This window comes from Mytilus californianus, unplaced genomic scaffold (genome assembly GCF_021869535.1).
Source record: "Mytilus californianus isolate M0D057914Y unplaced genomic scaffold, xbMytCali1.0.p SCAF_19, whole genome shotgun sequence".
Taxonomy (NCBI): Eukaryota; Metazoa; Mollusca; class Bivalvia; order Mytilida; family Mytilidae; genus Mytilus; species Mytilus californianus.
In genome coordinates this window covers 2,314,616-2,333,816 of record NW_026262667.1, presented here as the reverse complement: position 1 = coordinate 2,333,816, position 19,201 = coordinate 2,314,616, and the positions used below count along the sequence as shown (strand labels likewise).

The 19,201-nt window shown below is 33.0% G+C and overlaps 1 protein-coding gene across 2 annotated transcripts in view; it reads right to left on the bottom strand.

Annotated features, from left to right (window-relative positions):
• LOC127727058 (helicase with zinc finger domain 2-like) overlaps positions 1 to 19,201 on the bottom strand; it is a 38,818-nt gene that overhangs the window by 7,175 nt on the left and 12,442 nt on the right. For both annotated transcript variants that reach the window (XM_052234471.1, XM_052234470.1), the window contains 10 exons: positions 18,925 to 18,961; positions 17,781 to 17,923; positions 16,754 to 16,888; positions 16,093 to 16,150; positions 10,843 to 14,479; positions 10,297 to 10,382; positions 5,462 to 5,599; positions 4,523 to 4,660; positions 3,766 to 4,364; positions 3,141 to 3,362 (listed from right to left, as the gene is read on the bottom strand). In XM_052234471.1, coding sequence (XP_052090431.1) covers positions 3,141 to 3,362; positions 3,766 to 4,364; positions 4,523 to 4,660; positions 5,462 to 5,599; positions 10,297 to 10,382; positions 10,843 to 14,479; positions 16,093 to 16,150; positions 16,754 to 16,888; positions 17,781 to 17,923; positions 18,925 to 18,961 — 5,193 coding nt within the window. The remainder of the gene's footprint in view (positions 1 to 3,140; positions 3,363 to 3,765; positions 4,365 to 4,522; positions 4,661 to 5,461; positions 5,600 to 10,296; positions 10,383 to 10,842; positions 14,480 to 16,092; positions 16,151 to 16,753; positions 16,889 to 17,780; positions 17,924 to 18,924; positions 18,962 to 19,201) is intronic.

Sequence of the window (19,201 nt, the reverse complement as noted above, 5' to 3'; positions counted from 1 at the left end):
TCGAAACCAGAAATTTTATAAGCATTGAACATGAAGGTTCAAGAGTAAAAAATTAAAATCAACATACTTTACATAAAAGCTTAATCCTTCTGCAATCAACTTTGCCTTTGTTGTACACCTTAGCCATACAAGTATATGCATGATCAGTTCCAAAAACTTATAGATATAAGAAGATGTGGTATGAGTGCCAATGAGACAACTCTCCATCTTAGTCAAAATTTATAAAAGTAAACCATTATAGGTCAAAGTACGGTCTTCAACACGGAGCCTTGGCTCACACCGAACAGCAAGCTATAAAGGGCCCCAAAAATTACTAGTGTAAAACCATTCAAACGGGAAAACCATTGGTCTAATATATATAAAAACGAGAAACGAGAAACTCTTATGAACCACATAAACAAACGACAACTACTGAACATCAGATTCCTGACTTAGGACAGGTGCAAACAATTACAGCGGGTTTAAACGTTTTAATGGTACCAACCCATCACCCTTATCTGAAACAATAGTGTGAAATCACAACATGGAAAGACACACTATAAAATATTAATTGAAATGGTTTAACTCAATCGAAAGACATATTAACATCAGTGAACATACACTGAACAAATAAATTTGATCTATGATACAATGTAAATACAAAATAAATAAACTAAGGGAAGAATAATTAAAGTAACATGTTATACCGCTGTGAAATGTTAAACAATTTAAGAAAAACAATATGCTTGAACAAAAATATCAGCCATTTGCAATTACTTTAAACACAGGTAAATGCAAATAATTTTGTTGTTAGGTAAACGTGTACAGTTCAAATGGAGAAAAGAAATATTTTTAGAAAATAAATAATTTTGATGTTCATAGTACGAAGAAGTGAAAATTTATAGTAATACCAAACACTTATCAAAGTTGGTATATAGACCAGATATAACCCAAATAAATAACATCAAATAAAAAAAAATTACAATTAGTATCAACAGGTCAAATAAACAAGAAAGTACGATTTGAGAGTACTCGCAATTATTGACAGCTAGTTAAAAGCCAAAAACAATTAATAATAAAAAAAATCATGCATCAGAAACTAAAATCAACTAAAACACATCCCAGGGATTTAGTATTTTAACGTCATGAACAGTCAAAGAAGACATGACTTGTGCAATGCAAAAAATAAATGTATCGACAGGCAGTAGGATAGTTAGGAGTTAACCTCTTTATAGATCAAAATGAACGTGGGTGTGTCTTTATCATCCCGTTTGAAAAGAATACAAATTTAGTTATGTTTTAATTTGCTGATGAAAAAATCGATATTAGTGCCAATGTAAACTATATTCAAAGATCTAATTACAACATTGGTAAGATAACCTTTACTAATAAGTTTGTTTAAAGGTTCGATGAGTTTACACGGAGCACATAGTGTTTTCCGCGCTTTAAGTACAATATTACCGTGAAATCTAGGATATGGAATACCGTTTTTAATCAGTTTTCTACAGGTACAGCCAAATTTACTAATCAAATCTTTGTATCTATGAAAGAATTTAGTAAATGTTTTACGTAATTTATGGTAACGAAATCCCTGACTTAATAATTTACCAGTGATGCATTGATTACGTTCGTAAAAATCTATGACATCACTACACACACGGGCATAACGAACGAGTTGGGATATATAAACACCTTATGATGGAGCCAAAGGAACATCGCCGTCTAAAAAAGGAAAATTAACAACAGGGAATGAAAAGTCGTCTCTTTTGTCGTAAATTTTAGTATGGAGTTTTCCTTTAGAGACTGAAATGTCCAAATCTAGAAAAGGACAACTACTGCTGTTTATGTTAGATTTAGTTAAAGTAAGTTCTTTTGGATAAATTTCGGTAGTATATTTAGAGAACTCTGGATTATTTAACGCAAAAATATCATCCAGATAACGGAAGGTATAGTTGAATGTATCAACCAAATGTAACAATGACGTGTCTTTACTGAGTTTGGTCATAAACTGAGATTCCTAGCAATACAGGAATAAATCTGCTATTAAAGGGGCGCAGTTAGTGCCAGTAGGAATACCTACTACTTGTCGATACACTTTATCGCCGAAACGTACATATATGTTGTCCAGGAGAAAATTTAAAGCTTCAATCATATCTTCAGATTTCCAGTAAGTGTATCTAGCATACTTTCCTTTTTCGTTACAGAAAAAGGCTTTAAACGAGTTACAGCAAATAAAATTGTAATGAGATTTTCCAAAAGACCATTTAATTAAATATGAAAACTTTTTCTTGATAAGATTGTGTGGAAGTGTAGTATAGAGAGTATCAACAGAATTAAAAGGACCATCAAAAGCATGTATTTTATCTAAAACCTCTAAAGAATTTTTAACACTCCAAAAATAATTAGTACCATTATTTTCATAAGCTTTATTACAAAAGTTAATAACAAGTTCTTTGATAGTAGTAAGGGAGGTAGTTAGAAGCACTGATAGATTGGTAGTAGAACACTCACTAGATGCGGAGATGAAACGGAATTTAAATAGTTTTTTGTGCAATTTAGGTAACCAGTACATAGTAGGGACTTTCAAATGTTCGGAAGAGGCTTTAAGCTGGGTAGTGGCAGTGATATGCTTGTTTACAATTTGACTCTCTGTGGAGCGTACGGACCTGAATGTAGAAGAATTTGTAATTTCGTTTTGGAGAACATCCGTGTAGTATATGCGTCACACCACCACTACATTATTTGTTGCTTTGTCTGCCGGTACGAACACAAACCGCTTTGCGAGTACTTGGAGTTTATTTTTTTATTCTAGAAATGGGAATATCATGGACCCTATTACTAATTTCAGAATTATTTTCAAAATGAGATATACGAATATTAACAGTATTCATAATTTTATTCAAATAACTGTCTAGAGATTTTTTATCAGATTTTTCACGTTTACACCAATTTTTACAGTAGACAGACAGAGCGTCTTTAATGACCTGACGACACTGTTTCCAATCTATTTTAGATTAAAGACGATATTTCGGTCCTTTCTTAAGAAAATTTATGACCTCACGGTCTTCGACGATGTTGAGGTCTCCTGTAAGGACATGATGTATAGTTTTTTTAGTGGTAATTAGAATAACTTTTCAAATATACTTTTTTAATTGACATACCACATGTTCCACTTCTTCTTGGTTAGAACAGGACTGTTCATTTCCTTCATCTGTGTCAAAAGGAAGATAATCCTCCTTGCCCGCAACATTGCAGAATATTACGGGAATATCTTTATTTATCCAAGATCTCAATGGAATATCGGTCATCCACATATATGAAGGCTTTGTTTTCAATTTATTGTTATAAAACTGCTGCGAAGCAAATGCACATATTTGAGGATTCTACAAATAGAATAAACTCACTTGAAGTATATATTATAGATACAACACAGACGTCAAAATATACAGTTGAGATGATCGAAATACATTGTGTTATAAATTTGAGTAACTTTGAAATGACACTGAAAGGATGCACCTCTAATGTTTGAAATACCGATCACCGAGGAATTTAAAAGCTAAAGACCAATATGTTCAATATTTTGAATTCAAGTGTTGTCTTTGAAGGATTTTTAATTATTAATTGCCTATTCACTCCTTTTTTTTAAGTATCAGGAGTATCGCAATATATATCTGATTATAATACATAATGTGGTTCTAAAGATTATAATACATAATGTGGTTCTAAAGATTATAATACATAATGTGGTTCTAAATGGTTATAAGGGATTATTTATATGAAACATACCATTCTGTACTGTGAAGTCAAAAGAGTTGCTTTATTGGCATATCTTTCAAACAAAGACTTCTCTAGTCCTAGTTTGGCGGCGTAGGTAGACTTAACAATTGGTCGTAGTTGTCTGTGATCACCAATAAGTACTACTTGTTCAGCTCTTGTTGCTATAATGGCGGTTATACTTTCGGGTTCGGTACACATGCCACATTCGTCAATGATAATTTGGAAAATCCGACCCCTTGTTCCTTTCAGTAGTTTAGGATTCGTCGCCATAGCTGTGGTACAAAAAATAACGTCATATAGCTTGACCTCTTCAATGACAGCTTTAGAGATTATGCTTCTGTACTTTGTTACAACTTTATAATCAACTCCATCAGGATGTTGTTTAAACTGCCTGTCATAAGCTGAAATGTCTTCCTGGTAAGGCTTTCCCACCTGCCTTATTAATATATGCATGGATACTTTACGCAAGTTTTCGTCAGCCTTTGCTCTTTCTCCACGTGTATTTGGAGGCGTTTTTCCAGGAATAGGATATTCCTGATCCTCAATAGAACTCCCATACCATCGAACCATTTGTGGACAGTTATCGCCTAATCTTCTCTTCATCCAACCTAAAAAGTGAGATATATTTAGATATTATGACCGAGAGACAAACAGTTTTGTTGAAATATTCTTTATATAGTTATCATTTATCTGTTTTGTAAGACTTGACTTTAGTAATTGCTTAATTGTGTCAGTTTGTAATATTCATGTTTACAACAACACTTACTTGCCACTAGATCTACAGATTTGTTTGATGGACCACAGAAAATAATCTGTTTCTTCTCATTGCCCATCTCCTTCCATTTCATGTTAATTTGATCAAACAGGTAAACCAGCTTGATACCTGTATAGGTCTTTCCAGTACCTAGAATGTATAAATGAGTTTAGTTTAAACATATTTTATTGTCCAAAAACAATGACAATAGGATCAGACACAAGTTTTGCAACTTAGAACGTCTGAACGTTAAATGAGTTTGCTTTTTTTAATAGCGCGGTTGATTTGTAATTCAAAATGATAGGAACCATTGAAGTGTAATAACCAAATCCTAAATGCATGTAAAAAAAAAATAAAGACAGAGCAATTAAGTATCTTTAAGACCAACAGAGTATACAATGATATTCCAAATGGTGTACATATTTGAGTGTTAAGCAATATTAAATTCAAATTTGAATGAAAAAAATAATTTGAAATGTAGAAACGTGTTCCCAAAATTTATCGGTTTAAAGATTATTATATCTGACAAATTAGATTTACATACCAAGGTGTATGGTATATATTTCCATGAACTCGGCAATTATTCCGGATAAACATTCAAAAGGTAAGATCCATTAAAATCTTTTGAAAGCCAGGATAAAAGCAAAACGGATCTAAACAGAACAGCCATAATGTCCACTTGATAAAAAGATAGGCCTTTAAAAGATTCTAAGCAAAAGTCATTGTCCTTTATCTTATTGTTCAAACTTAATTTCTGGCTAATGGTATATCACAAAATAGGAACCTTCAGCGGAACCTTCCTTGTCCTAAGCAATTTTTTTAACATAATATTTGACATTGATGCAATTGCTAAAAACTTGAAATTCTACTATGTCAATTCATGAAAATTCCTGATGATTACATACATTACATATCATAGCAAATATAAAATTAACAGCTATATGATATTACCTGGTGGACCCTGTATTAAACTGAATGAAGTTGTCAACGCTCTCTGTATAGCATTATACTGTTGTTTGTTATTGCCAACCAATCCTATATTCATAACATCTGGTTCGGTGTCCCTGCCTAGTTTAAGATGGCCTTTATCTAAAGAATAAATTGTCATGAAGGTGTTTAATTTGTATGATGTTAAATATTGTTCGAAACAAACAATATTTATAACATTATTTTATACCAGGCTTTTTGTTGTGCAAAATATTATTGAATTTTGTATTAAGTTACTGTTTCATGTTTTTATTATCACTATTGTTTTGTGTTGCTGTACTCTTTTTAACGTATATATATATATATATATATATATATATATATATATATATATATATATTGTTACAATATACTTTTTCACTTTTTGGTCTTTTGGAAAATGTTGTTTGTGCTGTATTTAGACCACTCTACCAAGAAATTTGTTTTGCATGCACACGTATAAAAATTGCGGTTTTTATCCAACGCAATCATAGGTTTGAACGTTGTTTTCAATTTAGACTTGTATATATATATATATATCCGTGTATCACATTCACTGGTGATCCAATAGATGGATCTGTCGTAGAGTTGTCACATGTTTAGATGTACTTAAAATAATTATTTCTATGACTGTATCGTACGATCTTTTACGATAGATATTTAACAAATCTTCAATCAATTCCATCTTCATGCGTAATATATCATGTACTGTGTTACAACTCTAGATTCTACTGACGAGGAAAGGTAGCACTAGGCCACCGAAAGCTGAATTATTTCAGTTTAGGTGGCCGAGTGGTCTAGAGCCCTGGACACAGTGCAGGCGGTGTTATTTCGATATCCCAATAGCATGAGTTCGAATCCCGGCGAGGGAGGAACAACAATTTGCTTCCGCAAATTTGCAGATTTAACATTGTTGTGCTGATATTTAGAGTTATTATACATACATATATATATATATATATATATATATATATACAAGTCTAAATTGAAAACAACGTTCCAACCTATGATTGCGTTGGATATAAACCGCAATTTTTATACGTGTGCATGCAAAACAAATTTCTTTGTAGAGGGGTATAAATACAGCACAAACAACATTTTCCAAAAGACCAAAAAAGTGAAAAAGTATATTTTAACAAAACGCATTTGACTAGCAGGTCGAACAAAGGATGTTCTTAAACTCTGCTGACTGTTATGGTGATTGCCAAATAAACGGATCACCAGATGTAACAAAATGGATCTTAGTTATTAATTTAATACCAAACAGAAAACAAAAAACTTGCGGAAAAATGGTAAACCGCAAACATGAGGTGCAAAAATTTGTACACCATATCCGGATTTCGACAATTAATGTCTCTTCAGTGATGTTAGGAATCGAAACGGTATTTGGAAGGCTATATAATTTATCTCAATTTAGGATAGACTCTTGAATATATATATATATACAAGTCTAAATTGAAAACAACGTTCAAACCTATGTTTGCGTTGGATAAAAACAGCAATTTTTATACGTGTGCATGCAAAACAAATTTCTTGGTAGAGGGGTCTAAATACAGCACAAACAACATTTATATATATATATATATATATATATATATATAGAAGTCTATAAAAAAGACCAACCAGCAAATTTACTATGTACCGGATCGTCTAGAATAGACGATACTGTGCAGATAAGGAAAAAATTATATAAGTCTAGAGATTTGCACAACGATACTAATATAAGATGGTATTATACGAAGATGTTGTTATTAAATCGTGTTGACAAATATTTCGGCTTAACAAATAGCCTTCTTCGGTGTCAATAATTTTAGCAATACTGATTATGTGTATAAAAATAGCTCAGTTATACAGGTAAGTTTTGGTCTATTAATTTAATCCAAAATCCTGAACATCATAATATAAAACAAAACTCAATACTCAAATATACGTGACTGTGTATATTTACATCCCAAAATGAGTGAAAAATAAAACTTAGTATTTTTTATTGATGCCGTTTGGATGATGTACACTTAGTTCCTTTATCCAAAAGCTTTCCCGAACCTGTCGCTGGGCATCACTCCAGTGAATGTTCTGTTCTGTTCAATCACTAGGGTCTTATGCGGTTAAAGTTTGTGACCAGACTGTCTGAAATGCTGAGAAACTGGGAGAAGTGGCTTCTTAGAGATATCACTCCTATGGCCATTGAGGCGTTTGTGGAAAGGCTGCTTTGACTCACCAACGTATTGGAGGCCACAAACCGAACATTCTAGAATGTAAATAACATTCATACTTTTGCAGTTAACATTGCAAAATATCCTATAGTTATTTTCGGTTGCCTTACTGTGAAAAGTTGATGAGTGATGCATCTGTAGGCAGCATTTGCAGCGTTTTTCATCACACGAACGACATTCTCCAGAAGTACTTCTATTATCAGACACTTCAGCCCGAACCAGCAGGTTCCGCAGACTAAAAGCTATCATGGGAGGCTCTGGAAATATCTTGGATAGTTTGGAATTCTTTTCAACTGTTTTCCAATGCTCACGAATGACACCGAAGCTGTTTTTGAGAGATGGGTGGTAAGTAAGAACACATGGAGTCCTTTTATTTTTATTTTTATATTTGTATTCTAACAGTTTACTCCTTGGAATAGTTTCCGCTTTCTGAAAACCTTTTTGGATAGTTCTGTGTTTGTAGCCCCTTCTCTTCAAGCGGGTTTCGAGTTGACGTAGTTGTTTTTTAATTGTTTCTGTGTTGGAACATATTCGCTTGACTCTGAGTGTCTGACTGTACGGGATGCTCTTAGTACAATGAGCAGAATTGCAACTTTTAGGGGACAGATATTGGTGATTGTCAGTAGGCTTAAAATATAGATCAGTGGATATGATGCCATCTGTGAGCGAGCTGGAGGTATCGAGGAAGGTGATTTTGGATTTAGATTTCTCATGAGTAAATTTGATACTTGGATGTATGTTGTTGGCATGAGTGATGAATGTATCTAAATCCTCGTCACTTTTATTCCATTTCATATCCACATCATCTATAAATCTAAACCAGGAAAGCGGTTTTTCGATGGAAGATTCAAGGAGTTGTTTTTCTAATTTGCCCATAAATATGTTGGCATATGATGGAGCCATTTTGGTGCCCATAGCAGTTCCATTAACTTGCAGATAATGATCTCCATCAAAAGTGAAGTTGTTGTTTTTTAGTACCAGCGTGAGCATTTTGACCAGGCATTCAGGAATTTTGCCAGAAGTCTACGCATTAAGGATTATTTCGCGTCGAAGGAGAATAACAACAGAAGCACGGATAGCGACTCAGAAATTTCAGAAGACGAGAACAACTACAAATTTATAAAAAAGAGTACTTGGATCCCTAAACCGAGCAAAAATGCCACCTTGGAATCATTTATTGACAATTTTAAGTCGGACATTATTAGAAATACTAGAAATAACAATAAACCTTTTGACAATCTTACCAATGAAGAACGAACTGCACTGAAAAACTTACGATCTAACGACAATATCGTTATTAAACCTGCAGACAAAGGCAGTGCAGTGGTTGTTTTGATTTACTTTCTTTTAACATGTTTAAATTGGATCTTCTTCCAAAAGGTTTAAACGGTCTCGTTTGAATTTTTTATTCTGTTTGGCTTTGAAATTTTGTTTCTCTATTCTTTGGATGTCGGATAGTCTTCTTTGAATTACTTCCATGTCTTCTGGAGTAACAGACAGTGGTGTTTTTATAAACGTTTCATTTATTTCCGAATTAATTTGTTTGTAGCCGTAAATAGAAAAGGAGAGTAAAAGTTGAAGAAGTCGGAAAGAACAATTGAATAAAATATCGTCCCAACGTTTCATAAATCTGGTGGACTTGACACCCGGTGTTTGAGGCGTCAATTTGATATTTAAACCTGTTGGAATTGTGTTGTTATCTATGTACGATTTAAGATTTGAAGCATGATGTTCAAGCTGTATTTTCTTTTTCGTTAAATTTCTCAATTTATTGAAATATGTTTTATTTTCCATGATCTTGCGAGGAAATAGATATGAACGGATTACACAAAATAAGATGTGTCATGCGTGTTGCCTGGGAAAATAGTATATAGTGTCTAAAAATAGCAACAATCAACATTCAATCTATCTAGGCATGGATCAGTTTGTAATTAAACTGATGCAGTTACTACATTAAATTATAAAAGTGCCTAAGAATGTAACTTTAACACACTAATGAGTGTTTTAAAATTAGTTGTTATATTTTATATTATTAACGCAATATTTCGCTAAACAAATTAGCTTCATCAGGCGCGTGCAGCCAACCAGGTAAAAGTTAGAGGCTGTAAAGAAATTTTTGCAGCTCGATGTTAAATGTCTAGAAAAATATTTTTGCCGCTTATTGTATATAGCAAATCTTAAATCAAAACAAATAGTTGATTTAGTTAAATAAAATGAAGTTCATGATTTATTCCTTTGGTTTTGGGTAGAACTGTTTTTCATCTCTCTCATTAAGTCCATCAGGTTCAAGAGTACGTAGCTGATGCATCCAGAACCTTTCTCTCTGTTTTCTCCTTTGTATGTCTTTGAGATTTTTGGGTCTGCGATAGGCAATAACAGGAGGTGATGGACAATTTCTTTTAAGGAAGAGTCATTTTTGATAAGACGCCAGTGCTTGCGGATAGTAGATGAAATATTTGTCAAATCGGGATGGAACAGTGTTTCGGGTGACAACTTTTTGGAGAAAGGAACTGGTGTTTATCAGTTTTCTTTGTGTGGTGATCAGTTGTCATGACCCCGTTTTTTACAAATGTGGTGGTGGTATATATATATATATATTCAACTTACCAAGTTTTGGCATAGAAGTTCCCAAGGCTATAGCTTTAGCTAAAGCGGTAGCCTTGTTGAGGCATTGTAGAACCGCATCTATTCTCCTTAAAAAATGAAATTATAAATGAGGGGATAACATTGACCATTGAAACTATATTCTTAACAAATGTCAATATATAAAAATAAGGATATGTGGTATGATTGCCAATGAGACAACTATTCACCAAAGTTCAAATGAAGTGGATGTAAGCAATTATAGGAAATCGCACGGCCTTTAACAGTGAGAAAAACCCATACCGTATAGTCGACTATAAAAGGCCCCGATAATAAAAATATGAAACAATTCAACTGAGAAAACTAACGGTCTAATTTATAACATAAAAATTTACAAAATTGACAGACATGAACCAACGATTTGTTTATTTCTCATTATGGATAGTTTTGTATCATCTCATATGTCATTTTAAACGACAAAATAATTTAAACTGAAAATTTAAAGAAATAATCTTAAATAAGTACTTTTGAATGACTTTCACATTCTTTATCTAAAATATGTGTACTCACTGATCTGCACTGGATTTGAAAATGATTTCGATGCTGTGCCTATGTCTGTTATCTTCCTTCATTAGTTCAAGAGGAACCGGTTTGCTATTTCTGTGAAGTCGGAATATAAAATCTGTTTTTCCTTTTCGAACCTGGGCTCTATCTATTTTTGCATGTGCTATCCAAATGATATAATCACTGGGTGCAATATTTCCTTTGATCAGATCCCATTTGTCTATTTGCGATTTAAAAATCGGACACTTAATACATATATAATCTGGGCTAGCAATTTCCTTTATCCCTTCCTCATTTTCTTCATCTATGGCTTCTTCATTATCAGTAAGAAACACACTCAAAGGTGTCTTGTTTATCTCAATATTTCTTTGGTCACAAAATCCTTTGCTTAATGAAAATTTACCTTCATACTGTGAGAGAAATTTGACAGGAACATCATTTATTGTCGCAGTGCTACTTTTGACTGAGTTTGAAGCTGATTCCATTTCTACTAGTGGTTTCCATGTTCTAAGATAATCGACTGCACTAAAGTACCGCTCTTTGGATGGAGAAGTTGCGTATTGTTCTAGATATTTTATAGGGTCTTTGACATGTAGGAAACAATGTTTGACATTTTTTGTCATATCGAAGATCTCGATTTGTGGAATGAGTACACCTTTTACAGATTCGGCAGACAGCTGAAGAGGAATTATTTGTTGGTGATTAAAGGTCATTGTAAACTGACAACTTTGTAATGTGATTGATCCTTCTCGTACCTCAGAACTAACATCTTTTACTGTCTTAAAACATGATGGTACGTTTTCGACAAGTTTGTCTACGTTTTCCTTCGAATCTCCTAATCCATCATCGTTGATGGTTTCTAGTAACTTTTTCATTTTATCCTTTGGACTTTTTGCTGCTGTAAATCTCTCCAGTATTTGTTTCCATTTCCTTTGTTGCTGGAAAAATCCCCTGTTATGAGGATTTAATCTGTAACCATCCTCCTTTATTTCCTTCTTCTTGATAGGCGTATACCCGTTGAAGGAGTATAATCTCTTTTTCCAAGTCAGTTCTAAAATTTTTCGACCATTTAACCTATCTGTCTTAAATTCTGGTTTCTTTGCAGCATTTAGATAATTTAGTTGAAGAGTTTTCGAACTTTTTGGTAGATATCTATGACCTGGGAAAACCACTGATACCTCTTTATCTGAAACAGTTTTAAGAAATCCATGTAAAATTTGAGGTTCTTTCATCAATTTGTATCCCCATGTCAACGCCCTGCATTGTTTTTGGTAATTCTTTGCTCGCCTTGTCACTTCATTTAAGTAACAACACAGTTCGGAAACCTCATGTTTTGTGTAGCAAGGACCCTTCTTATCTAAAGCACAATGCAATAACCGATGAACAATGATATCTAAATAACGTCGAATTGGTGATGTAAACTGAGTATATGGGAACATTCCTAGGGTAAAATGAGAACCATCTTGTCTTGTACGTACTTCACCTGAACATTTGTATTCAGCTCTTTCTTGGTATTCATACCACTCGTCAAGTGCCAAACATGAGAATGGATGTAAGTCATCACAACCTATGAGTTGACTAGCGGCTGTGTAATCCTTTCTTTCGATTGTTAACAGTAGTTTTTTCCAAACCCAATGTTGATACATAAGAAGCTTAGTATATCTTGCTGTCGGAGTATTATCAATTGTTAGCTTTCGATCATGCCATAATGTTGGAGACGGCCGAATTTCCTGTAACTTCACTATCAAATCAGCATAAAATTCATGGGATTCCAGCCATGTTCTTACTTGTTCCGGGTTCGGTGGCTGCTGTACTCTGAGTGGAATGCAGTCTTTAAATTTCTCTATGAGAAATTTCCCTATTGTGTGATTTGCAAGTATCATAAATTCTTCTACCAAATAATGAGCCTCCAGTGTATCCGTGAAATCGTCATCCTCACCGTCTACTGCCATCGGAAAGTAAAACATTCCACTGCCCAATCTGGTAATCCTTTGGTTTTTAGCAAGTTTAAACAAGCAATTAACTTGCTTACATAATGAATCTGAAATCGTTGTATCAACCTTAAGAATAATGTCTTGAGCTTCTTTATATGACAGCTGTTTAATTGATTTTATTTGACTTCTTTTAATTTCAGTTAAATGCTTTTGGAGACCTTCCTTTTTGTCAAAGGTAAAAAATATGGATATTGTAGGTCTCGTTTCTCCAGGAATTAAGCTGCATAATTTCGTACTCAATGGTTTAGGCAACATGTGGTATGGATTGATACCTTGGCCGGGATAAAACGTTGTGGCACGCTGATAAGCTTCAACGTCAATGTGGCTACCCTTTTCAATGTATGAAGTGACATCTGCAATGTGCACACCAACTCTATATATGTCATTTAGCTCTTCGATGCTTAAAGCATCATCCAAGTCTCTAGCATTTGATGGATCAATCGTTACAACTTCCATACCTGTTAAGTCAACTCTATCTTTTTTACATACAAGAGGTTCATCTAATTCTAGCAACCAATTCAGATTTTCTATGGTCTCCTTTTTGTACGTAGTAGGCACCTGGTGTTGTAGTTTCAATATTTCCATTCCTGTATTCATACCACTCTTTGCATTCAATACTTTTATAACTGCACCGCGTGGGTATATTTCATGCCAACAGATCAAAGCTACCAAAAATATGTAGTTCCCTACTTCTCCTGGCTTGATATTGAATAGTTCTTTGTGTTCAAGTTCTCCCTTCTCTTTATCATAATTGTATACATCAATTTGATAATCGTTTGTACAATTTCTATTCATTATATGAAGTTTTGGTATTGCTTTTGATACTGGTCTCATTAAATGATATTCTGCTTCATCCAACATACTAACAAATACCGGATGTTTAACATGTGCATGATGATTTCTTTTCATAATTCCTCTTATCTGACCATAAACTTTCAAATTAAGTGTGGATGTATCTACAGTAACGTTAAGTCTGGGACCAATATGATTGTATCTTTTGTATTCATCTATCTCATCCTTTAGTATTTCAACACAAACTTCATCGTCGTTAAAAACCTTTCCTATTTTCGACCTTCCAGATATTTCAATTTCGGATATTTTGCCAGAATGGTCTGTGTTTTTGCATATTGCTCTATGAGCAGCCTCAAGTTTAACTGTGCATATCTTAAATTTGTTTGGATATCTTTTACAAAGTTCTTTCATTTTTTCTTTCTCGTAGAATTCTTCGTATTGAAAGTAGTGTTTCTTATGTTTTGACCTTGAATGTTGGTCTAAAAATTTCTCAGATAATATAATACCATTTGTTAAGACATCATGTTCATTTAACTCGTTGTCGTGATTGTTTTCGTACATCTTAACACTCTGTTCGTAGTAATCAATAGGTTCATTGTCACCGTCTGCTTCGTCATCACTGGTTGTATAATCAGAACCAATCCAGTTGTCTCTAGCCATTTTGTCAAATTCATCGTCGCTTTCGACATCAGAAATTTCGTGACCTTTTGGAATGTGTAATGTTTCGTCTTCCTTCGGTGAGCTGATACATTCATTAGAACGTGGGAGTTCTTTTAAAATCTTAGGCCATTTACCTTGGAAACCGTTCCATGAAGTTGGCATCGTAAAAAATTCCAACGGTTCGTGTTCTCTTTTTGCTTAAAAAAGTAATTTTTGCACCTTATTATGATTTAAGTTAAAACATATATAATGAAAAAAGTTCCAAATTGCAAATAAAACCCCTAAAACGTTATAAGATAAGCATCGAATAGGTATGCATATTAAATCTAGTCAGTCATAAAGCTGGGAGCAGAGACGACGAAACAATTGTTTGATAATAAAAAAAACCTAAATTGGAACTTTAATATAGCTGGTAAAAATACAAATATAAAATATGTCCGAAGCAATAATTAATCCTACATACTTTTCACCTCTGTTAATAATTAATTTTTTTTGTTGTCAATTCAATATTTTAAATTACAAATGATTTAAATGGAAGTACCATTCACTGATATAGATGCATACATATCTTGGTTGAACGCATACGCTAGATAATTTTCACAGTATCTGGCTTTCATGAAGTAAACATGGGTATACTACTTAAAAAACTACTCTGATAGAGTTATGTGGAACAACAGTGAGATCAAAACTACATCAGTTTTCCGATCTCCATTACGAATTTGTTGGCCGAAAACTGTTGATACCTCTATTATTATCTTTATTAACAATGTTTTGCCAATAATCAGACTACATGTACTTTTATAAGACATGGATTGTATAACTAATGTATTCATAGTGTTGGAACAGAAAAACATAACATACAAATATGCTTGAAAATACTCCAAGACGTTAAACCTTTTGGCATTTACAAATCAGCAATTTATTTTTTGAATGAAAAAAAGTGCAATTGAAATGTGCACTCCAAATGTCATGAAAGAGACACATACAAAAATCAACAAGACGTGTGTACAGACAAACTAATAATGAGGAATTTAAATAAAGGCAATAGTAGTATATCGCTGTTCAATAGTCATAAATCGATTTAACTGAAACAAATCCGGGTCACAAACCAAAACTGAGGGAAACACATCAACTATAAGAGGAAAACAATCGAACAACAGAAACACTGAACTGCTACAAAAAAAAACGCAAAAGTACATAGAAACGGACTATTTGATAACAACTGCCATATTTCTGACTTGATACAGGACATTTTAAGAAAAAATGGTGGGTTGAACCTGGATTATGGCTACCCAAACCTCCCGCTTATATGGCAATGTTAACAAAACATCTTTATCAAACAAATTGCCTTCAAAATCGAAAATTAAAAACCATATCGTGTGCCTGAAAAAATATAACAAAAATATTGAACTCCAAGGCAAATTCAAAAAAGATGAAGTCCATTTAAACTGACAAAATCAAAATCTATCAATCAACGGAACAGGTGATAAACAACTGCCATATTCCTGACTTAGTAAAGGCATTTTCCGAAGAAAATGAGGGATTATTAGCAAACTTGCTGTACATGTGACATCTGTCAAATTGCCTATACTAGTAGATCAAATGCAAATGTTGGTATTGGGAGATGTGAGTATAATGAAAGAACGTGGAGTGCTATTGTAACCCATTTATTACCTAGTCGTGAAAGATCATTCGTTAACTAAGTGTTATTTGGTTCATACACTTATACAATTATAGCCAATGAATCAATAAAACCGTTAAGATGTATTTCAATTAAAAGGAGAGCATAAAGACTTTTAACATTACTTACGACGATACCGTTTCTTTTTCTGATGTTTTTCCTTTATTTCTTCCACTTTCATTTTTTGCTGTAATGATTATCAAGTGTACAATAAAAACAATCAAATTATCTACGGCAGCTCAGAACAAATGGTTATACACGTCGTTTTTTATATATGCTTAGTAACAAAGGGCAATATACATAATAAACAAATACTGGTTTGTTTAAGCTTTCGTCATCCGTAGGTCGAAACGAATGTAAATCCGTCCCCTAGGGTTCCATCTGCCATGAAGCCTTTGCTCTGATATTGACATGATTCAAATACTACAGTAAGTGTACCTAAAAGTAATTCTGTATAATGTTAACTTCATAACTTGAATTACATATATAAAATTTGACAGTGATCTTTGGTTGCGAGATCCACTTTACGAAAAAATCCTTGTATTTGCCTGACACTTTCTTTTCTGTTAACAATCATTCAGTACAAGTGATACATTTTTTTAAAGTATTGTATGTAAATCTGTAGAGTTAACTAGGCACAGTAGGGATAATCGCTATTATAGAACTATTTCAAATTTTTGAAAACGTTTTTATATTGCATGAAAAAGCAATGAAGCTGTTCCAAAAAATTAGAAAAATTTATTACAGTTGATTAAAAGGTATGGGGATACACTATTACCAATGTACACACCTGTTTTATACCAGTATAATTAGAATCCTTAACATATTCATTGTCGCTATCCACAACTTCGTCCTTTATCTTCCTTCTTTCTTCTTCTAATTTGTATATCTGATCGAACATTGGAGTAACAGCTACCTGGTCTTCCTGCATGTAAAAGATCAATAAACTCATCATAGATTCCATAATTGTACGCGAGAAGCGCGTTTCGTCTACAATAGACACATCAGTGACGCTTTAATAAAAAAGTTAAAAAGGGTCAAAATAAAGTACGAAGTTAAAGAGCTTTGAGAACCAAAATTCCGAAAGGTATTGACAAATACAGCTAAGGTACTAGCAATCTATTATGACTCAAAGAGTTAAAAATGTATTTTGTTGGAAAATCGCTTCTCAAGTATTTCTATTTCTCAAGGCCACAGGTCAGTTTTTGTTTGTTTGATCATAACTTGGCAGTATATATATCACAGTTGTTGATATGGTTAGAGATATTTTAATTCGTATTCCCTATTAAGCTTTCTTTACAACTAAAATTTCCAAAACTATACCAGCTTTCGGACATGCAGAACAATTTGATAATATAATGATATAATACTAATGTAAATATCTTTTGATTGAGTTAAGCCATTTCAATTGATATTTTATAGTGTGCCTTTCTATGTTGTGATGTTACACTATTGTTTCAGATAAAGGTGAAGGTTGGTACCTGTCCTAAGTCAGGAATCTGATGTTCAATAGTTGTCGTTTGTTGATGTGGTTCATAAGTGTTTCTCGTTTCTCGTTTTTTATATAGATTAGACCGTTGGTTTTCCCGTTTGAATGGTTTTACACTAGTAATTTTGGGGCCCTTTATAGCTTACGGTTCGGTTTGAGCCAAGGCTCCGTATTGAAGACCGTACTTTGACTTATAATGGTTTACTTTTACAAATTGTGACTTGGATGGAGAGTTGTCTCATTGGCACTCATACCACATCTTCTTACATCTAAATAATAAATGTTCTTATATATTTTGTCCTTCAAATAGGTATTACATGTCCATTACCTTAGTTGTTGTCAATTCGAGGTAATGTTCAATTTTTTTTTTCGCAATATCTGTATTTTTCAGCTTGATGAGGGCTTCAATCCATACAAGAAAGAATTCTTTGAACGCTGAATTTCCTGGTTTTATAGGAGAGTGTGCATCAACTGTAAAAAATAAAGATCCGTACTTGATTACTAGTGTGTGTTGTTTGAGCTACACTTAAAGTTACCTCTATGATATATATATCCTTTCGACAACATTTAATTAGTGGATTGAGAAATCCGGTGTGCCTTAAGAAAACTATACTAACTCATCATAAATACCAGGATTAGAATTGTGTACTCCAACCGACCTTCAGCAGGAAAACTGGCAATTCTTGCCATTTAAAATCGGAGTCGAACACACTTTGTTACGAGCAGGATTCGAACTCAAAACCTCAGTGTTGACTGGCTTCTTATAAATTTATACCTGTTTGTAAAAGACCATGTTTGCATGGTTTTAAAATGAGAAAAAAACATTATAGGTAATTTAAAGAACGGGAAGGAAGTACACTATATATAATTAAGAAAATATGTCTTTATTGTCAATAAAATTTTGTTTTGGTTAAGATTATCCTTCTTTTGAATTTTTGGGATAAATACTCAAAATTTTCCAAAATCTATCAAAATGCATTTTTTTGCTACCTTTTAACGTTTATACTTTGAAGATTTGCTTTAAAAAAAAGCAATTACTAGTATATTGGTTTAACCTCAAAGTACAAACATGGAGAGAAAATATACCAAGCGCGCACTACAAAAAGTCTAATAAAACATGTAAAACAGACAGAACCATTTTTAAAGATAAAAACGACAAAAAGATAATCAACAATGACTTATCATTTTATTACACTGAAAAAAATAAAGTATAAGCAACATGAAATTAGTATTACGTCATTGTTTCATTTTTTCTGTGAAATATTTGAAAATCAACTAACGTGATTTATAATTAGTTGTTCAATGAAAACTTTACGTAAAAATTCTTAAATCATATAGATTGCATTACATGTAATTGGTGAATGACAACGATTGCATGAATTTTTACAAGAACGATTTTTAAGTTTCAATACTGTTAATTGTTAAAAAAAACCACAATGTTACAAAACATATGTGCAAATATGGTTGCTTACTTTTTTTGCAAATATGGCACACGTCCCGATATTGTCCCTGAAATATAAAAATGTAACATGTATCAAAAAATGTTTAGTTCAAGTGGTAACAATGCAATTCACAATGCGTATATATACCAATATGTTCTTACCTTATTTTCAGCATTTACGTACCAGTTATATGCCTACGTAAAACCTGGTACTGGTTTTCTCTTTTAGCAATATTTTAATCTTATGTAGTGCAATTTTATAACAAAAAATGCAATATAAACTAGATAATAAAGAGGCCGCATGTCAC